At 45.3% G+C, this 23,990-nt stretch overlaps 1 protein-coding gene across 1 annotated transcript; it reads left to right on the top strand.

Moving 5' to 3' along the window:
• The first annotated feature begins 20,449 nt into the window (after positions 1-20,449).
• Positions 20,450-23,404, top strand: scg2b (secretogranin II b). Its single transcript, XM_014141187.3, has 2 exons — positions 20,450-20,538; positions 21,192-23,404. Exon 2 carries the CDS (start codon positions 21,192-21,194, stop codon positions 22,995-22,997), a length of 1,806 nt encoding a protein of 601 aa, XP_013996662.3. The 5' UTR covers positions 20,450-20,538; the 3' UTR covers positions 22,998-23,404.
• The last annotated feature ends 586 nt before the right edge of the window (positions 23,405-23,990 follow it).

Raw genomic sequence — 23,990 nt, 5'->3', positions numbered from 1 at the left:
CTGGGTCTAGTCAGGCTAGAGATGGTGGTGTAGATGAGGCTGGGTCTAGTCAGGTTATGGATGGTGGTGTAGATGAGGCTGGGTCTAGTCATGCTACAGATGGTGGTGTAGATTAGGCTGGGTCTAGTCATGCCATGGATGGTGGTGTAGATGAGGCTGGGTCTAGTCATGCTACAGATGGTGGTGTAGATGAGGCTGGGTCTAGTCATGCTAGAGATGGTGGTGTAGATGAGGCTGGGTTTAGTCATGTTATAGATGGTGGTGTAGATGAGGCTGGGTCTAGTCAGGTTATAGATGGTGGTGTAGATGATGCTGGGTCTAGTCATGCTAGAGATGGTGGTATAGATGAGGCTGGGTCTAGTCAGGTTATAGATGGTGGTGTAGATGAGGCTGGGTCTAGTCATGCTAGAGATGGTGGTGTAGATGAGGCTGGGTTTAGTCATGTTATAGATGGTGGTGTAGATGAGGCTGGGTCTAGTCAGGTTATAGATGGTGGTGTAGATGATGCTGGGTCTAGTCTTGCCATGGATGGTAGTGTAGATGACGCTGGGTCTAGTCAGGTTATAGATGGTGGTGTAGATGATGCTGGGTCTAGTCATGCCATGGATGGTAGTGTAGATGAGGCTGGGTCTAGTCAGGTTATAGATGGTGGTGTAGATGATGCTGGGTCTAGTCATGCCATGGATGGTAGTGTAGATGAGGCTGGGTCTAGTCAGGTTATAGATGGTGGTGTAGATGAGGCTGGGTCTAGTCAGGTTATAGATGGTGGTGTAGATGAGGCTGGGTCTAGTCAGGTTATGGATGGTGGTGTAGATGAGGCTGGGTCTAGTCAGGTTATGGATGGTAGTGTAGATGAGGCTGGGTCTAGTCAGGTTATGGATGGTAGTGTAGATGAGGCTGGGTCTAGTCAGGTTATGGATGGTGGTGTAGATGAGACTGGGTCTAGTCAGGTTATAGATGGTGGTATAGATGAGGCTGGGTCTAGTCAGGTTATAGATGGTGGTGTAGATGATGCTGGGTCTAGTCAGGTTATGGATGGTGGTGTAGATGAGGCTGGGTCTAGTCAGGTTATGGATGTAGTGTAGATGAGGCTGGGTCTAGTCAGGTTATAGATGGTGGTGTAGATGATGCTGGGTCTAGTCAGGTTATGCTAGTGGATGAGGAGAGTATAGTGGGGAAGTGTAAGAAACTAGGGGGGAGGAGGAGGGTGTCAAGAGAAAAAGGGTGTGGTCAAAGGCACCATGGAACCTTTGCCTGGTGCTGGGGGAGGCCCTGACTAGAGAGGAAGGGCAGGTGGTCAGGATTGGAGATGGAGATGAGGAGGAGGAAAGTGAGTCTGAGGAAGAGGATGATGAGGAGGCCTTTTCTTCAGACTCCTCTTCAATGGGTCCGGAGCTGACAGCCAGTCAAGCAGAGGGGTCAAAGTATACGGTGAGAGAACTGACAAGGTTCCTGAATGAGACCAAGGTGGAAAAAGTTAATCTTGAGGATTTTTTTTCTGATCCGAGAAAGTTTGTAAGATCAGTACAACATGCTATGACAAATGAGGGGCATGGTGTCCTCTCACCCAGGAAACGGTTTAGGTTGAGGAAGTGGGTCACAACAGTGCGTAAGGGTCTACCTTCAGACACTGTTTAGATGTATAGCTTCTTTCTGGCAATGTGGTTTTTTGAGCTTTGCTATTGGTCTCTTTCTTTGCTGGCTTTTCTCCCACTTCTTATGGAGACTCTTCGGGTAGGATCGCTCAATATAAATGGCGCCAGAGATGCGGGAAAGAGGAGCGTGCTGGGTGAATATGTGAAACCAAAAAAAGTACAGGTATTGTTTCTGCAGGAGACGCATAGTGATATGGTGAATGAAGTCGATTGGGGGCTCTGGTGGAAAGGGGCAAGTGTGTTGAGCCATGGGACAAATCTTAGTGCAGGGGTGGCAGTCCTTTTTGTACCGGGTCTATCTGTAAAAATTTGCTCCTCAAAATTGGGGTGTAGGGTAGGCTGGTTGTTGTAAAAGCAGAAATTAACAACAGGTGTTTTGTCCTTATAAATGTGTATGCCCCTAACACAGGGAGAGAGATGGTGCTTCTGTTTGGGTGTCTTAGACAGGAACACTCTAATTTTTGGTGACTTTAATATTCACATGAAAGTCCACAGACCCACTCCAAAAGGCTTGCGGAGCCATCATCGACTCAGTGGGTTTTGTCCAACATGTCTCTGGACCTACTCACTGCCACAGTCATACTCTGGACCTAGTTTTGTCACATGGAATAAATGTTGTGGATCTTAATGTTTTTCCTCATAATCCTGGACTATCGGACCACCATTTTATTACGTTTGCAATCGCAACAAATAATCTGCTCAGACCCCAACCAAGGAGCATCAAAAGTCGTGCTATAAATTCTCAGACAACCCAAAGATTCCTTGATGCCCTTCCAGACTCCCTCTGCCTACCCAAGGACGTCAGAGGACAAATATCAGTTAACCACCTAACTGAGGAACTCAATTTAACCTTGCGCAATACCCTAGATGCAGTTACACTCCTAAAAACTAAAAACATTTGTCATAAGAAACTAGCTCCCTGGTATACAGAAAATACACGAGCTCTGAAGCAAGCTTCCAGAAAATTGGAACGGAAATGGCGCCACACCAAACTGGAAGTCTTCCGACTAGCTTGGAAAGACACTACCGTGCAGTATCGAAGAGCCCTCACTGCTGCTCGATCATCCTATTTTTCCAACTTAACTGAGGAAAATAAGAACAATCCAAAATGTATTTTTGATACTGTCGCAAAGCTAACTAAAAAGCAGCATTCCCCAAGAGAGGATGGCTTTCACTTTAGCAGTAATAAATTCATGAACTTCTTTGAGGAAAAGATCATGATCATTAGAAAGCAAATTACAGACTCCTCTTTAAATCTGCGTATTCCTCCAAAGCTCCATTGTCCTGAGTCTGCACAACTCTGCCAGGACCTAGGATCAAGGGAGACCCTCAAGTGTTTTAGTACTATATCTCTTGACACAATGTTGAAAATAATTATGGCCTCTAAACCTTCAAGCTGCATTCTGGACCCTATTTCAACTAAACTACTGAAAGAGCTGCTTCCTGTGCTTGGCCCTCCTATGTTGAACATAATAAACGGCTCTCTATCCACCGGATCTGTACCAAACTCACTAAAAGTGGCAGTAATAAAGCCTCTCTTGAAAAAGCCAAACCTTGACCCAGAAAATATAAAATACTATAGGCCTACATCGAATCTTCCATTCCTCTAAAAAATGTAATTTAAAAAAAGCTGTTGCGCAGCAACTCACTGCCTTCCTGAAGACAAATAATGTATACGAAACGCTTCAGTCTGGTTTTAGACCCCATCATAGCACTGAGACTGCATTTGTGAAGGTGGTAAATTACCTTTTAATGGCGTCAGACCGAGGCTGTGCATCTGTCCTTGTGCTCCTAGACCTTAGTGCTGCTTTTGATACCATCGATCACCACATTCTTTTGGAGAGATTGGAACCCCAATTTGGTCTACACGGACAAGTTCTGGCCTGGTTTAGATCTTATGTGTCGGAAAGATATCAGTTTGTCTCTGTGAATGGTTTGTCCTCTGACAAATCAACTGTAAAATTCGGTGTCCCTCAAGGTTCCGTTTTAGGACCACTATTGTTTTCACTATATATTTTACCTCTTGGGGATGTCATTCGAAAAAATAATGTTAAATTTCACTGCTATGCGGATGACACACAGCTGTACATTTCAATGAAACATGGTGAAGCCCCAAAATTGCCCTCGCTAGAAGCCTGTGTTTCAGACATAAGGAAGTGGATGGCTGCAAACTTTCTACTTTTAAACTCGGACAAAACAGAGATGCTTGTTCTAGGTCCCAAGAAACAAAGAGATCTTCTGTTGAATCTGACAATTCATCTTTATGGTTGTACAGTCGTCTCAAATAAAACTGTGAAGGACCTCAGCGTTACTCTGGACCCTGATCTCTCTTTTGAAGAACATATCAAGACTGTTTCAAGGACAGCTTTTTTCCATCTACGTAACATTGCAAAAATCAGAAACTTTCTGTCCAAAAATGATGCAGAAAAATTAATTAATGCTTTTGTTACTTCTAGGTTGGACTACTGCAATGCTCTACTTTCCGGCTACGCGGATAAAGCACTAAATAAACTTCAGTTAGTGCTAAATACGGCTGCTAGAATCCTGACTAGAACCAAAAAATGTGATCATATTACTCCAGTGCTAGCCTCCCTACACTGGCTTCCTGTTAAGGCAAGGGCTGATTTCAAGGTTTTACTGCTAACCTACAAAGCATTACACGGGCTTGCTCCTACCTATCTTTCCGATTTGGTCCTGCCATACATACCTACACGTACGTTACGGTCACAAGACGCAGGCCTCCTAATTGTCCCTAGAATTTCTAAGCAAACAGCTGGAGGCAGGGCTTTCTCTTATAGAGCTCCATTTTTATGGAATGTTCTGCCTACCCATGTGAGAGACGCAGACTCGGTCTCACCCTTTAAGTCTTTACTGAAGACTCATCTCTTCAGTAGGTCATATGATTGAGTGTAGTCTGGCCCAGGAGTGTGAAGGTGAACGGAAAGGCTCTGGAGCAACAAACCGCCCTTGCTGTCTCTGCCTGGCCGGTTCCCCTCTCTCCACTGGGATTCTCTGCCTCTAACCCTATTACAGGGGCTGAGTCACTGGCTTACTGGTGCTCTTCCATGCCGTCCCTAGGAGGGGTGCGTCACTTGAGTGGGTTGAGTCACTGACGTGGTCTTCTTGTCTGGGTTGGTGCCCCCCCTTGGGTTGTGCCGTGGCGGAGATCTTTGTGGGCTATACTCGGCCTTGTCTCAGGATGGTAAGTTGGTGGTTGAAGGTATCCCTCTAGTGGTGTGGGGGCTGTGCTTTGGAAAAGTGGGTGGGGTTATATCCTGCCTGTTTGGCCCTGTTCGGGGGTATCATCGGATGGGGCAACAGTGTCTCCTGACCCCTCCTGTCTCAGCCTCCAGTATTTATGCTGCAGTAGTTTATGTGTCGGGGGGCTAGGGTCAGTCTGTTATATCTGGAGTATTTCTCCTGTCTTATCCGGTGTCCTGTGTGAATTTAAGTTTGCTCTCTCTAATTCTCTCTTTCTTTCTTTCTTTCTTTCTCTCTCTCTCTCTCGGAGGACCTGAGCCCTAGGACCATGCCTCAGGACGACCTGGCATGATGACTCCTTGCTGTCCCCAGTCCACCTGGCCGTGCTTCTGCTCCAGTTTCAACTGCTCTGCCTGTGGCTATGGAACCCTGACCTGTTCACCGGACGTGCTACCTGTCCCAGACCTGCTGTTTTCAACTCTCTAGAGACAGCAGGAGCGATAGAGATACTCTCAATGATCGGCTATGAAAAGCCAACTGACATTTACTCTTGAGATGCTGACCTGTTGCACCCTCGACAACTACTGTGATTATTACTATTTGACCATGCTGGTCATTTATGAACATTTGAACATCTTGGCCATGTTCTGTTATAATCTCCACCCGGCGTAGCCAGAAGAGGACTGGCCACCCCTCATAGCCTGGTTCCTCTCTAGGTTTCTTCCTAGGTTTTGGCCTTTCTAGGGAGTTTTTCCTAGCCACCGTGCTTCTACACCTGCATATTGCTTGCTGTTTGGGGTTTTAGGCTGGGTTTCTGTACAGCACTTTGAGATATCAGCTGATGTAAGAAGAGTTATATAAATAAATGTGATTTGATTTGAACACTCACAGGTAGTGCCTGAGAAGACGCTGGTGGTTGGTGGGGACTGGAACTGTACAATGGATTTTATGAAAGACAGAAATGGGGAAGAGCCTCATTCTGGGTCAGTGGGAGTGTTAAGGGACATCATTAATCAGTTTGACCTAGTGGATGTTTGGAGAACTAGACATCAACACAAGACAGTATAACTGTTTTTACATTTTATTTCATTTCACCTTTATTTAACCAGGTAGGCTAGTTGAGAACAAGTTCTCATTTGCAACTGCGACCTGGCCAAGATAAAGCATAGCAATTCGACACATACAACAACACAGAGTTACACATGGAATAAACAAAACATACAGTCAATAATACAGTAGAAAAAAGAAAACAAAAAGTCTATATACAGTGAGTGCAAATGAGGTAAGATAAGGGAGTTAAGGCAATAAATAGGCCAAGGTGGCGAAGTAATTACAATATAGCAATTAAACACTGGAATGGTAGATGTGCAGAAGATGAATGTGCAAGTAGAGATACTGGGGTGCAAAGGAGCAAGATAAATAAATAAATACAGTAGGGGATGAGGTAGATAGATGGGCTGTTTACAGATGGGCTATGTACAGGTGCAGTGACCTGTGAGCTGCTCTGACAGCTGGTGCTTAAAGTTAGTGAGGGAGATATGAGTCTCCAGCTTCAGTTATTTTTTTAGTTCGTTCCAGTCATTGGCAGCAGAGAACTGGAAGGAAAGGCGGCCAAAGGAGGAATTGGCTTTGGGGGTGAGCAGTGAGATATACCTGCTGGAGCACGTTCTATGAGTGGGTGCTGCTATGGTGACCAGTGAGCTGAGATAAGGTGGGGCTTTACCTAGCAGAGACTTGTAGATAACCTGTAGCCAGTGGGTTTGGCGATGAGTATGAAGCGAGGGCCAACCAACGAGAGCGTATAGGTTGCAGTGGTGAGTGTATGGGGCTTTGGTGACAAAACGGATGGCACTGTGATCGACTGCATCCAATTTGTTGAGTAGTGTTGGAGGCTAATTTATTGATGACATCGCCGAAGTCTAGGATCAGTAGGATGGTCAGTAGGATGGTCATACGAGGGTATGTTTGGCAGCATGAGTGAAGGATGCTTTGTTGCGATATAGGAAGCTGATTCTAGATTTAATTTTGGATTGGAGATGCTTAATGTGAGTCTGGAAGGAGAGTTTACAGTCTAACCAGACACCTAGGTATTTGTAGTTGTCCACGTATTCTAAGTCTGAGCCGTCCAGAGTAGTGATGCTGGACGGGCGGGCAGGTGCGGGCAGTGATCGATTGAATAGCATGCATTTAGTTTTACTTGCATTTAAGAGCAGTTGGAGGCCACGGAAGGAGAGTTGTATGGCATTGAAGCTCGTCTGGAGGTTAGTTAACACAGTGTCCAAAGAGGGGCCAGAAGTATACAGAATGGTGTCATCTGCATGGAGGTGATCAGAGAATCACCAGCAGCAAGAGCGACATCATTGATGTATACAGAGAAGAGAGTTGGCCCGAGAATTGAACCCTGTGGCACCCCCATAGAGACTGCCAGAGGTCCGGACAACAGGCCCTCTGATTTGACACACTGAACTCTATCAGAGAAGTACTTGGTAAACCAGGCGAGGCAATCATTTGAGAAACCAAGGCTGTCGAGTCTGCCAATAAGAATGTGGCGATTGACAGAGTCGAAAGCCTTGGCCAGGTCGATGAATACGGCTGCACAGTAATGTCTCTTATCGATGCCGGTTATGATATCGTTTAGGACCTTGAGCGTGGCTGAGGTGCACCCATGACCAGCTCTGAAACCAGATTGCATAGCGGAGAAGGTACGGTGGGATTCGAAATGGTCGGTAATCTGTTTGTTAACTTGGCTTTTGAAGACCTTAGAAAGACAGGGTAGGATAGATATAGGTCTGTAGAACATTGGGTCTAGAGTGTCACCCCCTTTGAAGAGGGGGATGACCGCGGCAGCTTTCCAATCTTTGGGAATCTCAGACGATACGAAAGAGAGGTTGAACAGGCTAGTAATAGGGGTTGCAACAATTTCAGCAGATAATTTTAGAAAGAGAGGGTCCAGATGGTCTAGACCGGATGATTTGTAGGGGTCCAGATTTTGCAGCTCTTTCAGAACATCAGCTTTCTGGATTTGGGTGAAGAAGAAATGGTGGGGGCTTGGGCGGGTTGCTGTGGAGGGTGCGGGGCAGTTGACCGGGGTAGGGGTAGCCAGGTGGAAAGCATGGCCAGCCATAGAGAAATGCTTATTGAAATTCTCAATTATAGTGGATTTCTCGGTGGTAACAGTGTTTCCTAGCCTCAGAGCAGTGGGCAGCTGGGAGGAGGTGCTCTTATTCTCCATGGACTTTACAGTGTCCCAGAACCTTTTTGAGTTTGTACTACAGGATGCACATTTCTGTTTGAAAAAGATAGCCTTAGCTTTCCTAACTGCCTGTGTATATTGTTCCTAACTTCCCTGAAAAGTTGCATATCACGGGGGCTATTCAATGCTAATGCAGAACATGGGTGAAGGTATTTGGGGCTAGAGTGAGTGCAGCCCGACTTGATCGGTTTTACATTGTTACGAACCGGCTCTGAGTTCGCAACAAAAGGGAGACAACGTGGAGACAAGGAGTATCAAAATATATATTTATTAACTAAAGTAACTAAATAATTAACAATGGCGTGTGTAATCAGTAATCAGTAGTGTAAATGAGTGTTTTGCATACCTGAATGTAATAATGCAGGGTGTTGAAAGGTGCCAAAGCAAATAACCAAAAAGCCACAAAACTACACAACCAAAATCAACAAAGTGTCTGCATGGAGAGAGTCCTCTCTCAATGACTGTGGAAGAGGTCTCTTTATCCTGGGACACAGCCGGGCCCAGGTGCTTCCCATTTAGCTGACGACCCTTCCAACTCCGCCCACCGGCATCCTAACAAGGAAACAAGAACAGAGAGAATACGGCAGACAGAGTGGGAGGGTCGGCACAACATGTCCAGGAATCAGAGCAATAGGCTGTTGGGTGCTACCATTCTCCCAGTGGGGTTTTCAGATCACCACATAACCATGGCTCGGCTGTCTATTTCACCAGGGCCTCAGCAATCATCCTATTGGAAGTTTAACTTCTTTGGGATAGGGGGCAGTATTTTCACGGCCGGATAAAAAAACGTACCCGATTTAATCTGGTTACTACTCCTGCCCAGAAACTACAATATGCATACAATTAGTAGATTTGGATAGAAAACACTCAAAAGTTTCTAAAACTGTTTGAATGGTGTCTGTGAGTATAACAGAACTCATATGGCAGGCCAAAACCTGAGAAGACTTCATACAGGAAGTGCCCTGTCTGACAATTTGTTGTCCTTCTGTTGCATCTCTATCGAAAATACAGCATCTGTGCTCTAACGTGACATTTTTTAAGGCTTCCATTGGCTCTCTAAAGCCGCCAGAAAGTGGAATGGGGTGTCTGCTGTCTCTGGGCAAGGGAACAGCAGCAGAATTTGTAAGTGGTCAGCCTGGGGACAGTGAGACTGAGATGCGCGTTCACGAGACTACTCAATTTTTTTCTTTCAGCCTTTGAATGAATACAACATTGCCCGGTTGGAATATTATCGCTATTTTACGAGAAAAATAGCATAAAAAATGATTTTAAACAGCGTTTGACATGCTTCTAAGTATGTTAATGGCATATTTTGAAATGTTTTGTCACGAAATGTGCTCGCGCGTCACCCTTCGGAGAGTGACCTGAACGCACAAACAAAACGGAGGTATTTGGATATAACTATGGATTATTTGGAACCAAAACAACATTTGTTGTTGAAGTGGAAGTCCTGGGAGTGCATTCTGACAAAGAACAGCAAAGGTAATCCAATTTTTCTAATAGTAATTCTGAGTTTAGTGAGCCCCAAACTTAGTAGGTGTCAAAATAGCTAGCCATGATGGCCGAGCTATGTACTCAGAATATTGCAAAATGTGCTTTCGCCGAAAAGCTATTTTAAAATTTGACACCACGATTGCATAAAGGAGTTCTGTATCTATAATTCTTAAAATAATTGTTATGTTTTTTGTGAACGTTTATCATGAGTAATTTAGTAAATTCACCGGAAGTTTTCAGTGGGTATGCTAGTTCTGAACATCACATGCTAATGTAAAAAGCTGTTTTTTTATATAAATATGAACTTGATTGAACAAAACATGCATGTATTGTATAACATAATGTCCTAGGAGTGTCATCTGATGAAGATCATCAAAGGTTAGTGCTGCATTTAGCTGTGGTTTGGGTTTATGTGACATATGCTTGCTTGGAAAATGGCTGTGTGATTGTTTGTGTCTATGTACTCTCCTAACATAATCTGTTTTGCTTTCGCTGTAAAGTCTTTTTGAAATCGGACAATGTGGTTAGATTAACGAGAGTCTTATCTTTAAAATGGTGTAAAATAGTTGATTGTTTGAGAAAATTGAATTGTGGTATTTTAGTTGGTTTTGTTTTTCGCGCCGTGCGATGCCATTGGCTGTTGGCTAGGGGTTCCGCAGGCGGAACGGGGTTCCGCTAGCGGAACGTCTGTCCTCAACAGGTTAATGTAAAGCTCTTACAAGTTGCCACTTTTTGCTCAGGTTTCCAGACTTTTTGGTAAAGGTGGAGGCAGCAAAGAGAGGAGTATGAGTCTCTGAGTTAATGGTGGGATGTGGGGAAGGTCCAAATTTGGCTTTTCTGTCAACAGTATACAGCTCTCTCATCCTCAGAGGCTAGGAGAGTATTGTGGGAACTAGAGTGTAGTATTAGTGAGATGGAGGTAGAGATGGTGGAGCAAGGCAATGTAGGCCTCCAGGCTAATTTAGCTGAATTACGTAGTGACCTGGGCAGTTTTTTCCAGGTTAAAACAAAGGGAGCACTTGTAAGAGCTAGGTTCTCCATGCTCAAGGAGATGGATGCTCCCAGCTCCTTCTTTGGTTTAGAAAGACAGAGCGGTGAAGCCAAGGGTATGCATTGTCTACAGCTGTCTGATGGGTGGGTGACCTCTGTGGTGGGGGAGATGCTGGAGCGAACTGTGGAGTTTTATACTGAGTTGTATAGGGCAGAAATGTGTGATCCTATGTGTGCTCAGGTCTTGTTTGCAGAACTCCCTAAGCTCTCTGGGGTACAGAGGGATGAAATTCACATTCCTCTGTTGTCCCATGAACTGGCAGAGGCCGATACCCAGATGTCCCCCGGTCGTGCACCGGGGGTCGATGGACTCCCAGTGGAGTTTTATAAAACATTCTGGGGAATAATTGGACTGGACTTCTTTTGCGTGTTGTGTGAGTGCATCGGGGTAGGAGAGTTGCCGATGAGCTGCCGTCGGGCAGCTCTGACTCTCCTGCCCAAAAAAGGGGACTTTAGAACTAGAGGCCTGTGGCATTGCTCTGTGCGGACTACAAGATATTTGCCAAGGTCCTCTCTAACAGACTGAAGTCCCAGATGGGACTTCGAAGGCCAAAACATATTGTGTACTGAGAAGGTCAATCACGGACAACTTGTTCTTAATCAGGGACATGTTGGATTTGTCGAGAGGTTCTAATGTGAATTTTGGACTGGTTTCTTTAGATCAAGAGAAGGCTTTTGATAGAGTGGACCATGAGTATCTGTTTAATGTGATGTCTGGTTTGTGGTTTGGGGAGAAAGAAAATGACCTGTGTGAAGATGTTGTATGCTGGGGCGTCATGTATGGTCAAGGTGGGAGGGGGGGCTCAGTAGGCCAGTCTGGGTAATTCGAGGCATTAGCAAGGATGCCCTCTATCGGGGCAGTTATATACACTAGTCATTGAGTCTTTTTTGGGCCTGCTACGCAGGAGACTGCAGGAAGTGTGCTGGACAGGCATGGGTGTGGTGACAGGCATAACAGTGTCAGCATATGCAGACTACGTTTCTGTGATGGGCAGCAATGGGCAGGATATGCAGGCACTGGAGACTAGTCTGAAGGTGTACGGTGGGAGCTTCATCACCTGGTCTCGGAGAGGTTGGTCAGGAAGAACTGGAAGGGGCTGTCACAGGCAGTGTTGTCAAGACTGGCCAGGTGGAGGTGGCTCCTGTCCCTAGTGTCATATAGAGGGAGGGTGCTGAAAATCAACAACCTGGTGGCATCTTCCCTGTGTCATAAACTGGCTGTCCTCAACCCCCCGCCGGTCTGCTCGCAGACCTGCAACGCAAGCTGGTGGACTTTTTCTGGTCAGGCCATCACTGGCTGAGGACGGCAGTGTTGTACATGACCATCCACGAAGGAAGACAGGGCCTGGTGGAACTGGAGAATAGGGTGGCTGCTTTCCGAATAAAAGCAGAAACTGCTGTACCATACTGATGTCGGCTGGAGGGAACCAGCATGCGCGCTGCTGAGGAGAGCTGGCGGATTAGGGTTGGACCGGCAGCTGTTCCTCATGAAGCTGGAGAGGATGAGTACAGCAGGTCTCTCAGACTTTTACTCTGCAGTGCTGAGGGCCTGGCAGCTGCTAAGGCCCACACGAGAAGGGGGTGTGAAGCTGGCCTGTGGGTGTGGGAGGAGCCTATCTTCCACAACCCAGCCATCCCTTTGAGATCGGTTCAGTCGGCCACCCTGCAGAGGCAACTGATGGCAACGGGTTTACAAAGGCTGGGTGACCTGAGACTGCTGGGAGAAGAGGGGCAGAAAACCCCGGAAGTCCTAGCACAACAAACAGGAATAATGTCTCTTAGGCTGCTGGAGAGATTCCTGGAGGAGGTCCAGGAGGCACTGTCTGAGCCGGTAAGGGGGGTGTTTGAGGGGCCACCAATGTTTCCGCCACTGCAGGTGACGGCAGAGACAGTGGACTGGCAAGGGGGTCTGGATGACTTGTTAGATTTTAACACTCCGAGCCTGGGAGAGTTTGAAGGGGTGGGAGGTAAAGCCCTCTACAACCTCTGCGTTAAGGTTAGGAACATTAGGAGCCTAACAGGATTGAAGGCACATCAGTGGCAGGGGGTATGTGGGGTGGAGAGTATGGTGGGTTTTAGATGGAGGGGGCTTTACAAACCCCCAGTACCAAAGAGGTCAGGGGACCTCCAGTGGAGGGTTCTTCATGGAGCCCTGGCCACTAACAGCTGGTTGGTACAGGTTGAACCGGGAGTCGGACAGGGGTGTCCTTTCTGTGTTATGAAAGAAACTGTGTTTTCTGTGTGCACCAGGTTAATGTCATTAATGTCTCTGTTGGGATGTCTGTGTGAGAGGTTGGGGGTGGGTCTTACTGTTGGGATGTCTGTGTGAGAGGTTGGGGGTGGGTCTTACTGTTGGAGTGTTTATCATGGGATACAGGTATTCGAATAAGGAGAAGGCCAAATGTGTTTTGTTTAATTTTCTGTTTGCTCAGGCAAAGTTGGCTATTTGTCTAACAAGGAGGAACGGGGTCAAAGGTGGGGGGATAACAGACCCTTTACTATTGTTTAATGGGATGGTCTCTGCGTGCCTTAGGGTGGAATTTGAGTTGTATAAAATGATAAAAAAGTGTGGAGATGTTTGAGGAGATATGGTATGTTGAGAGGGCTGTCTGTATAGCTGGGGAAGATGTTTGAGGAGATATGGTGTGTTGGGGGGTCTGTCTGTATAACTGGGGGAGATGTTTGAGGAGATATGGTGTGTTGGGGGGTCTGTCTGTATAACTGGGGGAGATGTTTGAGGAGATATGGTGTGTTGGGGGGTCTGTCTGTATAACTGGGGGAGATGTTTGAGGAGATATGGTGTGTTGGGGGGTCTGTCTGTATAACTGGGGGAGATGTTTGAGGAGATATGGTGTGTTGGGGGGTCTGTCTGTATAACTGGGGGAGATGTTTCAGGAGATATGGTGTGTTGGGGGGCTGTCTGTATAACTGGGGGAGATGTTTGAGGAGATATGGTGTGTTGGGGGGTCTGTCTGTATAACTGGGGAAGATGTTTGAGGAGATATGGTGTGTTGGGGGGTCTGTCTGTATAGCTGGGGGAGATGTTTCAGGAGATATGGTGTGTTGGGGGGCTGTCTGTATAACTGGGGGAGATGTTTGAGGAGATATGGTGTGTTGGGGGGTCTGTCTGTATAACTGGGGGAGATGTTTGAGGAGATATGGTGTGTTGGGGGGTCTGTATGTATAACTGGGGGAGATGTTTGAGGAGATATGGTGTGTTGGGGGGTCTGTCTGTATAGCTGGGGAAGATGTTTTGGCTATACGGTTGTAGAAGTGGTGAGGTTTTGGTTATTGGGATGTGTGGTGTTGTTTTGTGTCATGGGGTAGAGGGCAAGGTGAGTATGGTACATGTATGCAGTACAGGATATATTTTGGTGTTTTATTTTTAAGGGGGGGGGGGGGGGGGTTTAATGAAATGAGAATGTTTCATTAAAGAAAGACAAAAAGTCAAAAGTCTCTCTCTCTCTCTCTCTGTCTGTCTCTCTATCATTCTATTTTTCTCTTTCTCCTGTCATGTGTGTCAGTCCCACTTCTTCATAAATTAATTCTCACATCCTGATGGATTGCAGGAGAAATAAAAAAAAAGCTGTCTCTCCTTTGTGTGCCTTGCCCTCCTTTCCATACAGTATTTGAATGTGAAAACACACACAGACACACACACACACACACACACAGACAGACCCTATAGGCTATGGCAAACATTTATAATGAAGATTTGAGATAACACATTTGCAGTGAGCTCCAAAAGTATTGGGACAGGGGTCAGCATGTCTCCGGATATGATATTTGTGCTTCTGTAACCTTCTCACTCATCATTATTCAGGATTCATTCAGGGTTATCTGTAATCATGGTAGCATCCACATTAATGTAGAACTGTTTAGAAACATATTATATTATTATTTACAATAAATCGGACTCCAAAATGACACAATACATTATTTACCATACATTTTTATTGGGCACAAAATAATCTGAAACACAACCAAAACAAACAGCAAATGCATCCAACAAGTTTGTAGTCACAAGCTTGGTGTAGTCATTGTGTGCTAAGAATGTGGGACCAAATACTACACTTTTTCCTATTTTAATACACATAAGTGAATTTGTCCCAATACTTTAAAATGGGGGAACTATATATAAAAAGTGCTGTAATTACTAAACGGTTCCCCAGATATGGATGAAAATACCTTCAAATTAAAGCTGACAGTCTGCATTTTAACCTCAAGGTCATTGTATCATTTCAAATCCAAAGTGCTGGAGTACAGAGCCAAAACGACAACAAAAAATGGTCACTGTCCCAATACTTTTGGAGCTCACTGAAAATGAGTAATGCAGAAGATTGCTTGTTTCTGGTCCTCGTAACCCTGATCTCTGTTACCTCATCCACATAACCATTATCTCTGTTACCTCATCCACACGACCCTGATCTATGTTCCTCATCCACACGACCCTGATATATGTTCCTCATCCACACGACCCTGATATATGTTCCTCATCCACACGACCCTGATATATGTTCCTCATCCACACGACCCTGATATATGTTCCTCATCCACATGACCCTGATATATGTTTCTCATCCACACGACCCTGATATATGTTCCTCATCCACATGACCCTGATATATGTTCCTCATCCACACAACCCTGATATATGTTCCTCATCCACACGACCCTGATATATGTTCCTCATCCACATGACCCTGATATATGTTCCTCATCCATATGACCCTGATATATGTTCCTCATCCACATCACCCTGATCTATGTTCCTCATCCACACAATAATCTGAAACACAACCAAAACAAACAGCAAATACATCCAACAAGTTTGTAGTCACAAGCTTGGTGTAGTCATTGTGTGCTAAGAATGTGGGACCAAATACTACACTTTTTCCTATTTTAATACACATAAGTGAATTTGTCCCAATATTTTAAAATGGGGGGACTATATATAAAAAGTGCTGTAATTACTAAACGGTTCCCCAGATATGGATGAAAATACCTTCAAATTAAAGCTGACAGTCTGCATTTTAACCTCAAGGTCATTGTATCATTTCAAATCCAAAGTGCTGGAGTACAGAGCCAAAACGACAACAAAAAATGGTCACTGTCCCAATACTTTTGGAGCTCACTGAAAATGAGTAATGCAGAAGATTGCTTGTTTCTGGTCCTCGTAACCCTGATCTCTGTTACCTCATCCACATAACCATTATCTCTGTTACCTCATCCACACGACCCTGATCTATGTTCCTCATCCACACGACCCTGATCTATGTTCCTCATCCACACGACCCTGATCTATGTTCCTCATCCACATGACCCTGATATATGTTCCTCATCCACATGACCCTGATCTATGTTCCTCATCCACATGACCCTGATCTATGTTCCTCATCCACATGACCCTGATCTATGTTCCTCATCCACATGACCCTGATCTATGTTCCTCATCCACATGACCCTGATATATGTTCCTCATCCACATGACCCTGATATATGTTCCTCATCCACATGACCCTGATCTATGTTCCTCATCCACATGACCCTGATCTATGTTCCTCATCCACATGACCCTGATATATGTTCCTCATCCACACGACCCTGATATATGTTCCTCATCCACATGACCCTGATATATGTTCCTCATCCATATGACCCTGATATATGTTCCTCATCCACATCACCCTGATCTATGTTCCTCATCCACACAATAATCTGAAACACAACCAAAACAAACAGCAAATACATCCAACAAGTTTGTAGTCACAAGCTTGGTGTAGTCATTGTGTGCTAAGAATGTGGGACCAAATACTACACTTTTTCCTATTTTAATACACATAAGTGAATTTGTCCCAATACTTTAAAATGGGGGGACTATATATAAAAAGTGCTGTAATTACTAAACGGTTCCCCAGATATGGATGAAAATACCTTCAAATTAAAGCTGACAGTCTGCATTTTAACCTCAAGGTCATTGTATCATTTCAAATCCAAAGTGCTGGAGTACAGAGCCAAAACGACAACAAAAAATGGTCACTGTCCCAATACTTTTGGAGCTCACTGAAAATGAGTAATGCAGAAGATTGCTTGTTTCTGGTCCTCGTAACCCTGATCTCTGTTACCTCATCCACATAACCATTATCTCTGTTACCTCATCCACACGACCCTGATCTATGTTCCTCATCCACACGACCCTGATCTATGTTCCTCATCCACATGACCCTGATATATGTTCCTCATCCACATGACCCTGATCTATGTTCCTCATCCACATGACCCTGATCTATGTTCCTCATCCACATGACCCTGATCTATGTTCCTCATCCACATGACCCTGATCTATGTTCCTCATCCACATGACCCTGATATATGTTCCTCATCCACATGACCCTGATATATGTTCCTCATCCACATGACCCTGATCTATGTTCCTCATCCACATGACCCTGATCTATGTTCCTCATCCACATGACCCTGATATATGTTCCTCATCCACATGACCCTGATATATGTTCCTCATCCACATGACCCTGATCTATGTTCCTCATCCACATGACCCTGATCTATGTTCCTCATCCACATGACCCTGATATATGTTCCTCATCCACATGACCCTGATCTATGTTCCTCATCCACATGACCCTGATCTATGTTCCTCATCCACATGACCCTGATGTTCCTCCGGCTAAAAGTTGTATTTTTTCAATGGAGGTTGTGATGATCATGATGATGCAGAGGGATTATACTACCACAGCCCTATCTCTCACACACACACACACACACACACACACACACACACACACACACACACACACACACACACACACACACACACACACACACACACACACACACACACACACACACAGAGAGAGAGAAAAACACAAGCACACACGCACATCTTCATGTGAGTCTCTTGCAAATGAATCTGTCTGCTCACGTCAGAGAGGCTCTTCAGGCCCTCTCCCTCGAGAACAGTCAGCTGACGGAATGTTAAAGCAAAACACCTCCAATAGCAGCCAAGTGAAACGTGGAGCACCTCAGGACGTGTGGAGGGAGGAACTAGTGGGTACTTGAATGGATACAACCTTGGTGGGTATTTAAAAAGCTGAAGTTATTGTACACGATGACAGCAAGTCATGTGATGTGATGGTTATGTGAGGTGTGGAGGGCATTGCAAGGGTGAATTGTAAGAGCACTTCTGAGTGAATGCTGTGAGTTTATTGAGCTCTGAGGGAATAGTTTGAAGCACTTTAGAAGGTAGAAGGACAACGAGAAGTACTGTTGTTTGGGCATCAATGCAGGTTATATAATTGAAATGACTCAATTTGCTGAGTTTAATGAGGATCCATAAGGTTCAATTAATAAAAAAGTCTGAATACCATTAAACCACACATTACATGACCAAAAGTATGTGGACACCTGCTCGTCGAACATCTCATTACAAAATCATGGGCGTTAACATGGAGTTGGTCCCCCCCCTTTGCTGCTATAACAGCCTCCACTCTTCTGGGAAGGCTTTCCACTAGATGTTGGAACATTGCTGCGGGGACTTGCTTCCATTCAGCCACAAGAGCATTAGTGAGGTCGGGCACTGATGTTGGGTGATTAGGCCTGGCTCGCAGTCGGTGTTCCAATTCATCCCAAAGTTGTTTGCAGTCGGTGTTCCAATTCATCCCAAAGTTGTTTGCAGTCGGTGTTCCAATTCATCCCAAAGTTGTTTGCAGTCGGTGTTCCAATTCATCCCAAAGTTGTTTGCAGTCGGTGTTCCAATTCATCCCAAAGTTGTTTGCAGTCGGTGTTCCAATTCATCCCAAAGTTGTTTGCAGTCGGTGTTCCAATTCATCCCAAAGTTGTTTGCAGTCGGTGTTCCAATTCATCCCAAAGTTGTTTGCAGTCGGTGTTCCAATTCATCCCAAAGTTGCTTGCAGTCGGTGTTCCAATTCATCCCAAAGTTGTTTGACGGGTTTGATGTCAGGGCTCTGTCAAATTCTTCCAAACCATTTCTGTATGGACCTCGCTTTGTGCACGGGGGCATTGTCATGCTGAAACAGAAAAGGGCCTTCCCCAAACTCTAGCCACAAGCTATAAACACAGAATCGTCATTCTATGCTGTAGCAGTAATATTTCCCTACACTAGTACTAAGGGGCCAAGCCCGAACCATGAAAAACAGCCCCAGACCATTATTCCTCCTCCACCAAACTTTACAGTTGGCACTATGCATTTGGGCAGGTAGCGTTTTCCTGGCCTACGTCAAACCCAGATTTGTCTGTTGGACTTTCAAATGGTGAAGCGTGATTCATCACTCCAGAGAAAGCATTTCCTGCTCCAGAGTCCAATGGCGACGAGCTTTACATGACTCCAGCCGTCGTTTGGCATTGCAAATTGTGATCTTAGGCTTGTGTGTGGCTGCTCGGCCATGGAAACCCATTTCATGAAGCTCCCGACGAACAGTTCTTGTGGTGACGTTGCTTCCAGAGGCAGTTTGGAACTCGGTAGTGAGTGTTGCAACCGAGGACAGACGATTTTCACACGCTACGCGCTTCAGCACTCGGCGGTCCTGTTCTGAGAACTTGTGTGGACTACCACTTTGCGGATGAGCCGTTGTTGCTCCTAGACTTTTCCACTTCCCAATAACAGCCCTTACAGTTGACCAGGGCAGCTCTAGCAGGGCAGACATTTGATGAACTGACTTGTTGGATGGTGCTACATTGAAAGTCACTGAGCTCTTCAGTAAGGCCATTCTACTGCCAATGTTTGTCTATGGAGATTGCATGGCTGTTTACTTGATTGTATACACCTGTCAGCAACGGGTGTGGCTGAAATAGAATCCACTAATTTAAAGGGGTGTCCACATACTAATGTATATACAGTGTATCTGAAATACCGGTATTAAATTCCCTGTATAAATTCCCACCAATACATATTATTAAATTTCTGTAACTGGGTAGGCCTGTTGACATGTTGTTGATACGCAGCATTATTATTTAACGCCTGCCACTGCTTTGGCGTTGACTTTGCGTGCCACCAGGACCCTAACCTGCCCGTGACGTGTTGGGATGGGCGTCCTGATCAATGGCCCGATTTAAAAAAAAATCACTATACCAGGAGGAGCCGAGCCACGCCAGTAGACGCATTTACCACCGGCGGCGTCTCTTCTCTGCCATAAGCGAGACAGAGAACTGCGACTAAGATTCTGCGGCTCCTCAGTGGTGGGTTCAGGTTGTGAGTCATCACCGGTGGTTGTAACCCCTTATCTTCCGCGAGAGACGGATGTAGTAGGATAACTCCCTGTCACGCCTTATTTTTCTGATAATACCATTAGGCTAATGCAAATCACTGCAATGGATATCAACAGACATCTGTGATTCCTATGGTTGTAGTTTTTATGGTTAAGCTATTGCTTACTGCTTGAGTAAATGTGTGCCTCATTAGCAAATTAATATTTACAAGAACTGCAATCTTAATGGGGAGGTAAATGAAGCTATACAATTAAATGCTGTAAGAAGCGATTTCATAGTGATAACTATTGGCTTTCACAAAGCTAATTGGGACAAGCCCAAAAATAACCCACCACTTTTCCAAAGGGAGTTATGAATAGCGCTTGAATAATAATTGATACAGCTAGAAACAGCCAATATCCAGCTCTATTTTAAGCACACTGCATTTTCTTAGCATGCTATATCATAAGCCTAAATCATGTATTATGGATTTCCAAAGGCTGGGTATTGCGTGCGTACTGCTGTGATGACGCGCGAGTCAGGTGTTGCCTCATATATCACCCGGAGCTGTCCTGGTGCTGAAAACAGAATCACCCGCGCTACGACTGGGAGGAGATGCTATACACGTTTACTACTGTCGTCTGAGCTACTTGCCAAAAGGTAAAAACTCATGCATGTCTTTTATTTTTCAAACAAAGATTACGATGTTTGTAAGTTATTTGTGGGCTTTCTAGCATTCCATGTTTAGATTTTCTCTCTCAAGTTCTCATCGCTTATCAGATCTCGGGAATGGCTTGAAATGGATTTGAATAAATGATAGCTGTGTGCATGTTGTTGTGATGCATGTCAAATAGTCTAATGCATTTTGTCATTGGGCAACATTGAGATGTGAATGAATTATTATTATATCCTTCAGAAAAAAGTGTTTAATCGAGATGGTTTGGAGAAAGGCAGCCACAAGCGAAAAAGGTTGCCCTGACAACGGGCAGTGACTCATCCTGTGATGTAGTCTAGTCATTTAAAAACAGTGATTCACAAATATAGCTCACTTTTCCTTGGTGGGTGATTATATCCTGCTCTGGCTATAACCTACTTTTTATCATTTGTGCATTGAGTCATAGCATTCATCACTTATAAGGGTTATCAATGAACTCGGCATGAATTGAAACCCAGATTTTTCATTAAAATAATCATTTGCATTGGAGTGTGTTGGTAACATCCTTAAAGAGTTAGAATCTCAGATCAAAATGTAAAAAATGTGCAGGCATATTATTGTGTTAAACTCAGCTCTCTCTCTCTCTCTCGATATGAAGATGCTGTCACTCCCCAAGCTATCCACGGGGAAAACTGTTGTTCTCGCCTGCCTCCTCCATGCGTGCGCGTCCCTCCCCCGCCATCACAGGCTCAGAGGCGGGGAGTCAGAGGACCGGCAACCCGCTGCATACCCACCCAGCTCAGACATGATCAAAGCCCTGGAGTACATCGAGAGCCTGAAGCAGCGGACAGACGGGGGCAGAGAGCGAGAAGAGCCAACAAGAGACTATGATGAGGTCGAAAAGTTCCACATCCTCCTCCAGCTCGCTTCTCTCCAGGACGAAGGCGCACCCGAAAGGCAGTCTCCCTCGCCAACCCAGAGGCAGCAAGACATCCCGGCTGAGCAGCTGGTGAGAGCCTTGCTCAGGACCCTCCAGGAGCAGCCCGCTAGTCCCCCCAGACCCGCTCCCGTGGTGCCGGGGAACGAACGTCGCACGCACAGGTACCAATCGGTGAACACAGGCAGCCCCGTAAATGCACCTGCCTACGGTGGCTTCCCGAGGCCGCACAAGAAGTACCCGCTAATGTTCGAGGACGAGGAGAATAGGGACAGCGCCAAGCGCGCTACGGAGGACCTGGACGAACAATACACCCCTCAGAGCCTTGCTAACCTGCGCTCCATCTTCGAAGAGCTGGAGAAACTATCCACATCCAATGGCCAGAAGCGCGGAATTTTTGATGATGATGATGATGATGATGATGATTTATTCAGTCTGAGGAACCTGGCCTACGAGGATGTGGCGGGCGGGGAGGAGTGGATTCCTTTAGAAGAGCAGGTCGAGACGGAGGAGGTGGTAAACGGGAGCCACGAGGAGTTCGACAGGGCTCTGGAGCAGAACTATGACGAGGATGAAGAGGAGGAAGGCGATGGAATGCAGGTGCAGCGCAGAGCCAGCCAGGACAAAGAGGACCCAGAGGACAATACTAAACTAGTGGATTATTACCTGTTGAAGATACTGGAGATGAGTGAACATGAGACAGCAAAGAGGCAAGCTGGAGAGCAAAAAAATAGAGTGATTCGCCACCCCCTGGTCGACCCCCAGGCCCTGAACGAGCTGTTAGAGATCTCCCTCAAGCTCCACATCCCCCCGGAGGACCTCATCGATATGCTAATCACCGAGGAGATCAGAAAACTAGACCGTCACCCGCAAGCCTCTTCCCGCTACAGAACCAAACCGAAGATCAGATACTATAGTCGGAGACTACCAGTCAAAAACGCTCCTGAGGACATGGACGAGGAAGACTTCTTGAAAATCATTGAAATGGAAACCATCAGCAACGACTATCCTGTGAGTCGGAGGCCGCTCAAAAGTGTCTCTGTCCCGGCCAGGGTTTCAGCACCACCCGCCCCGGCGAGAGTTTCAGCACCAGCACCAGCGGCTCCTCCAAAAATCCCAGCTCAGTCCGGCCGAAGGGAAAACTTATTTATGTCGGAGCTCAACAAGATGCCTTTTAGGAGAGAAGCTGATGACGATGACGAGGCGGACGAAGACGAGATAACAACATTTCTGGCGGCCAAAATATTAACGGAGTACCCTAGCACCATCAGCAAACGCGACACCCAATCTCAGGCGAACGGACAGTTTCCTTATGAGCTATACGAACAAGCCATGAAAGATTACTTTGACCAAGCGGACAGTGAGAAAGCAGGCACGCTGACAAAGAGAGATTCAGTTGCTAACGAGGAGGTAGTGGCGTCCACGGAGACGCAGGTGAAAGATGAGGTAAAGCCAGAGACCGCGGCTCCAGAGTCTGAGAAAGAGGAGGAAAAGGAGCGTCGCGGAAAACCATTTGCTGGAATGTAAGCTAAGATCTGAGGTCAAGCACGACATCCTCTACTGAAATATTAATAAGTCATGTTTATACTATCTCAAAATTACCCGTCTGCTGGACATACTCTGGTTTACATAAAATGTGTATATACATGAAGTAACATATATGAATTATATCAGTGTGCTGGGCATGGAGGCAAAGTGTGTTGTGTAAACATCTGGGTTTGTGAGTTTCCAATCTTGTAACATTGTGAAAATGTAATTCCCTGATATAGGCTAGAGTAAGACCGTCACCGTCCTGCCTTCCAACCCTGTAACGCTGCAAGCTCTGTAATCGCTGAACTCTCTCTATTGTTGTGGTATATATGCTCATTTTTAAACCATTTTGTACGTGTTTAATAATGTGTGACGAGTTGGAGATGAATAAAGCATTAGCGGTATTTTTCTTCTTGCTGCGTTCTGTTTTTTTTTTTTTTTTAATAAACACTGATCACTACAACAGTGATCAGAAATGCCTTCTGAATGATCATACATTGACTGACAGTGATGATTAGATATTGATGATCAGAAATACCTTCTGAATGAAGCTTGATTCCACAATGAAAGTGTGAGAAGTACATTTTTCACATCCCTCTTGAGCAAGCTTGAACCTGTGGACAATTCCCGAGGCAGAATCAACACAAACTCGAGGTAAGATTATAAAGAAAGTAAAGTGTCTGTCTATAAATTCATAATTCTACTGATTGTGGTCGTTTTATTAATGTTTATCTAGTTTGTTTTCAAACTTCAGCACCATGGACAGCTTCCGCGGATAAAACGTCAAAAATAATGAACATCAAATAGTCTGGTCTACACCAGAAACACAAATCACCAGAGGCTTCTGTATCAAAATACACATTTTAATTCCAAAGTCTTCAACATTCAAGATCTATAATTAGTTATATAAAACAAAATAACAGTGACATTCACCCAGAGAAATAATCACTCCCTTTCCAAGAAGGTGTAATCCTACACCAAGTCACACAG

Source organism: Salmo salar, chromosome 14 (assembly GCF_965601325.2).
Source record: "Salmo salar chromosome 14, fSalSal1, whole genome shotgun sequence".
Lineage (NCBI taxonomy): Eukaryota > Metazoa > Chordata > Actinopteri > Salmoniformes > Salmonidae > Salmo > Salmo salar.
This window is presented reverse-complemented; position numbering and strand designations above follow the sequence as displayed.

Excerpts from the sequence above, each read along its gene's own strand:
- scg2b (XM_014141187.3), top strand. The coding sequence starts at position 21,192 with ATGCTGTCACTCCCCAAGCTATCCACGGGGAAAACTGTTGTTCTCGCC.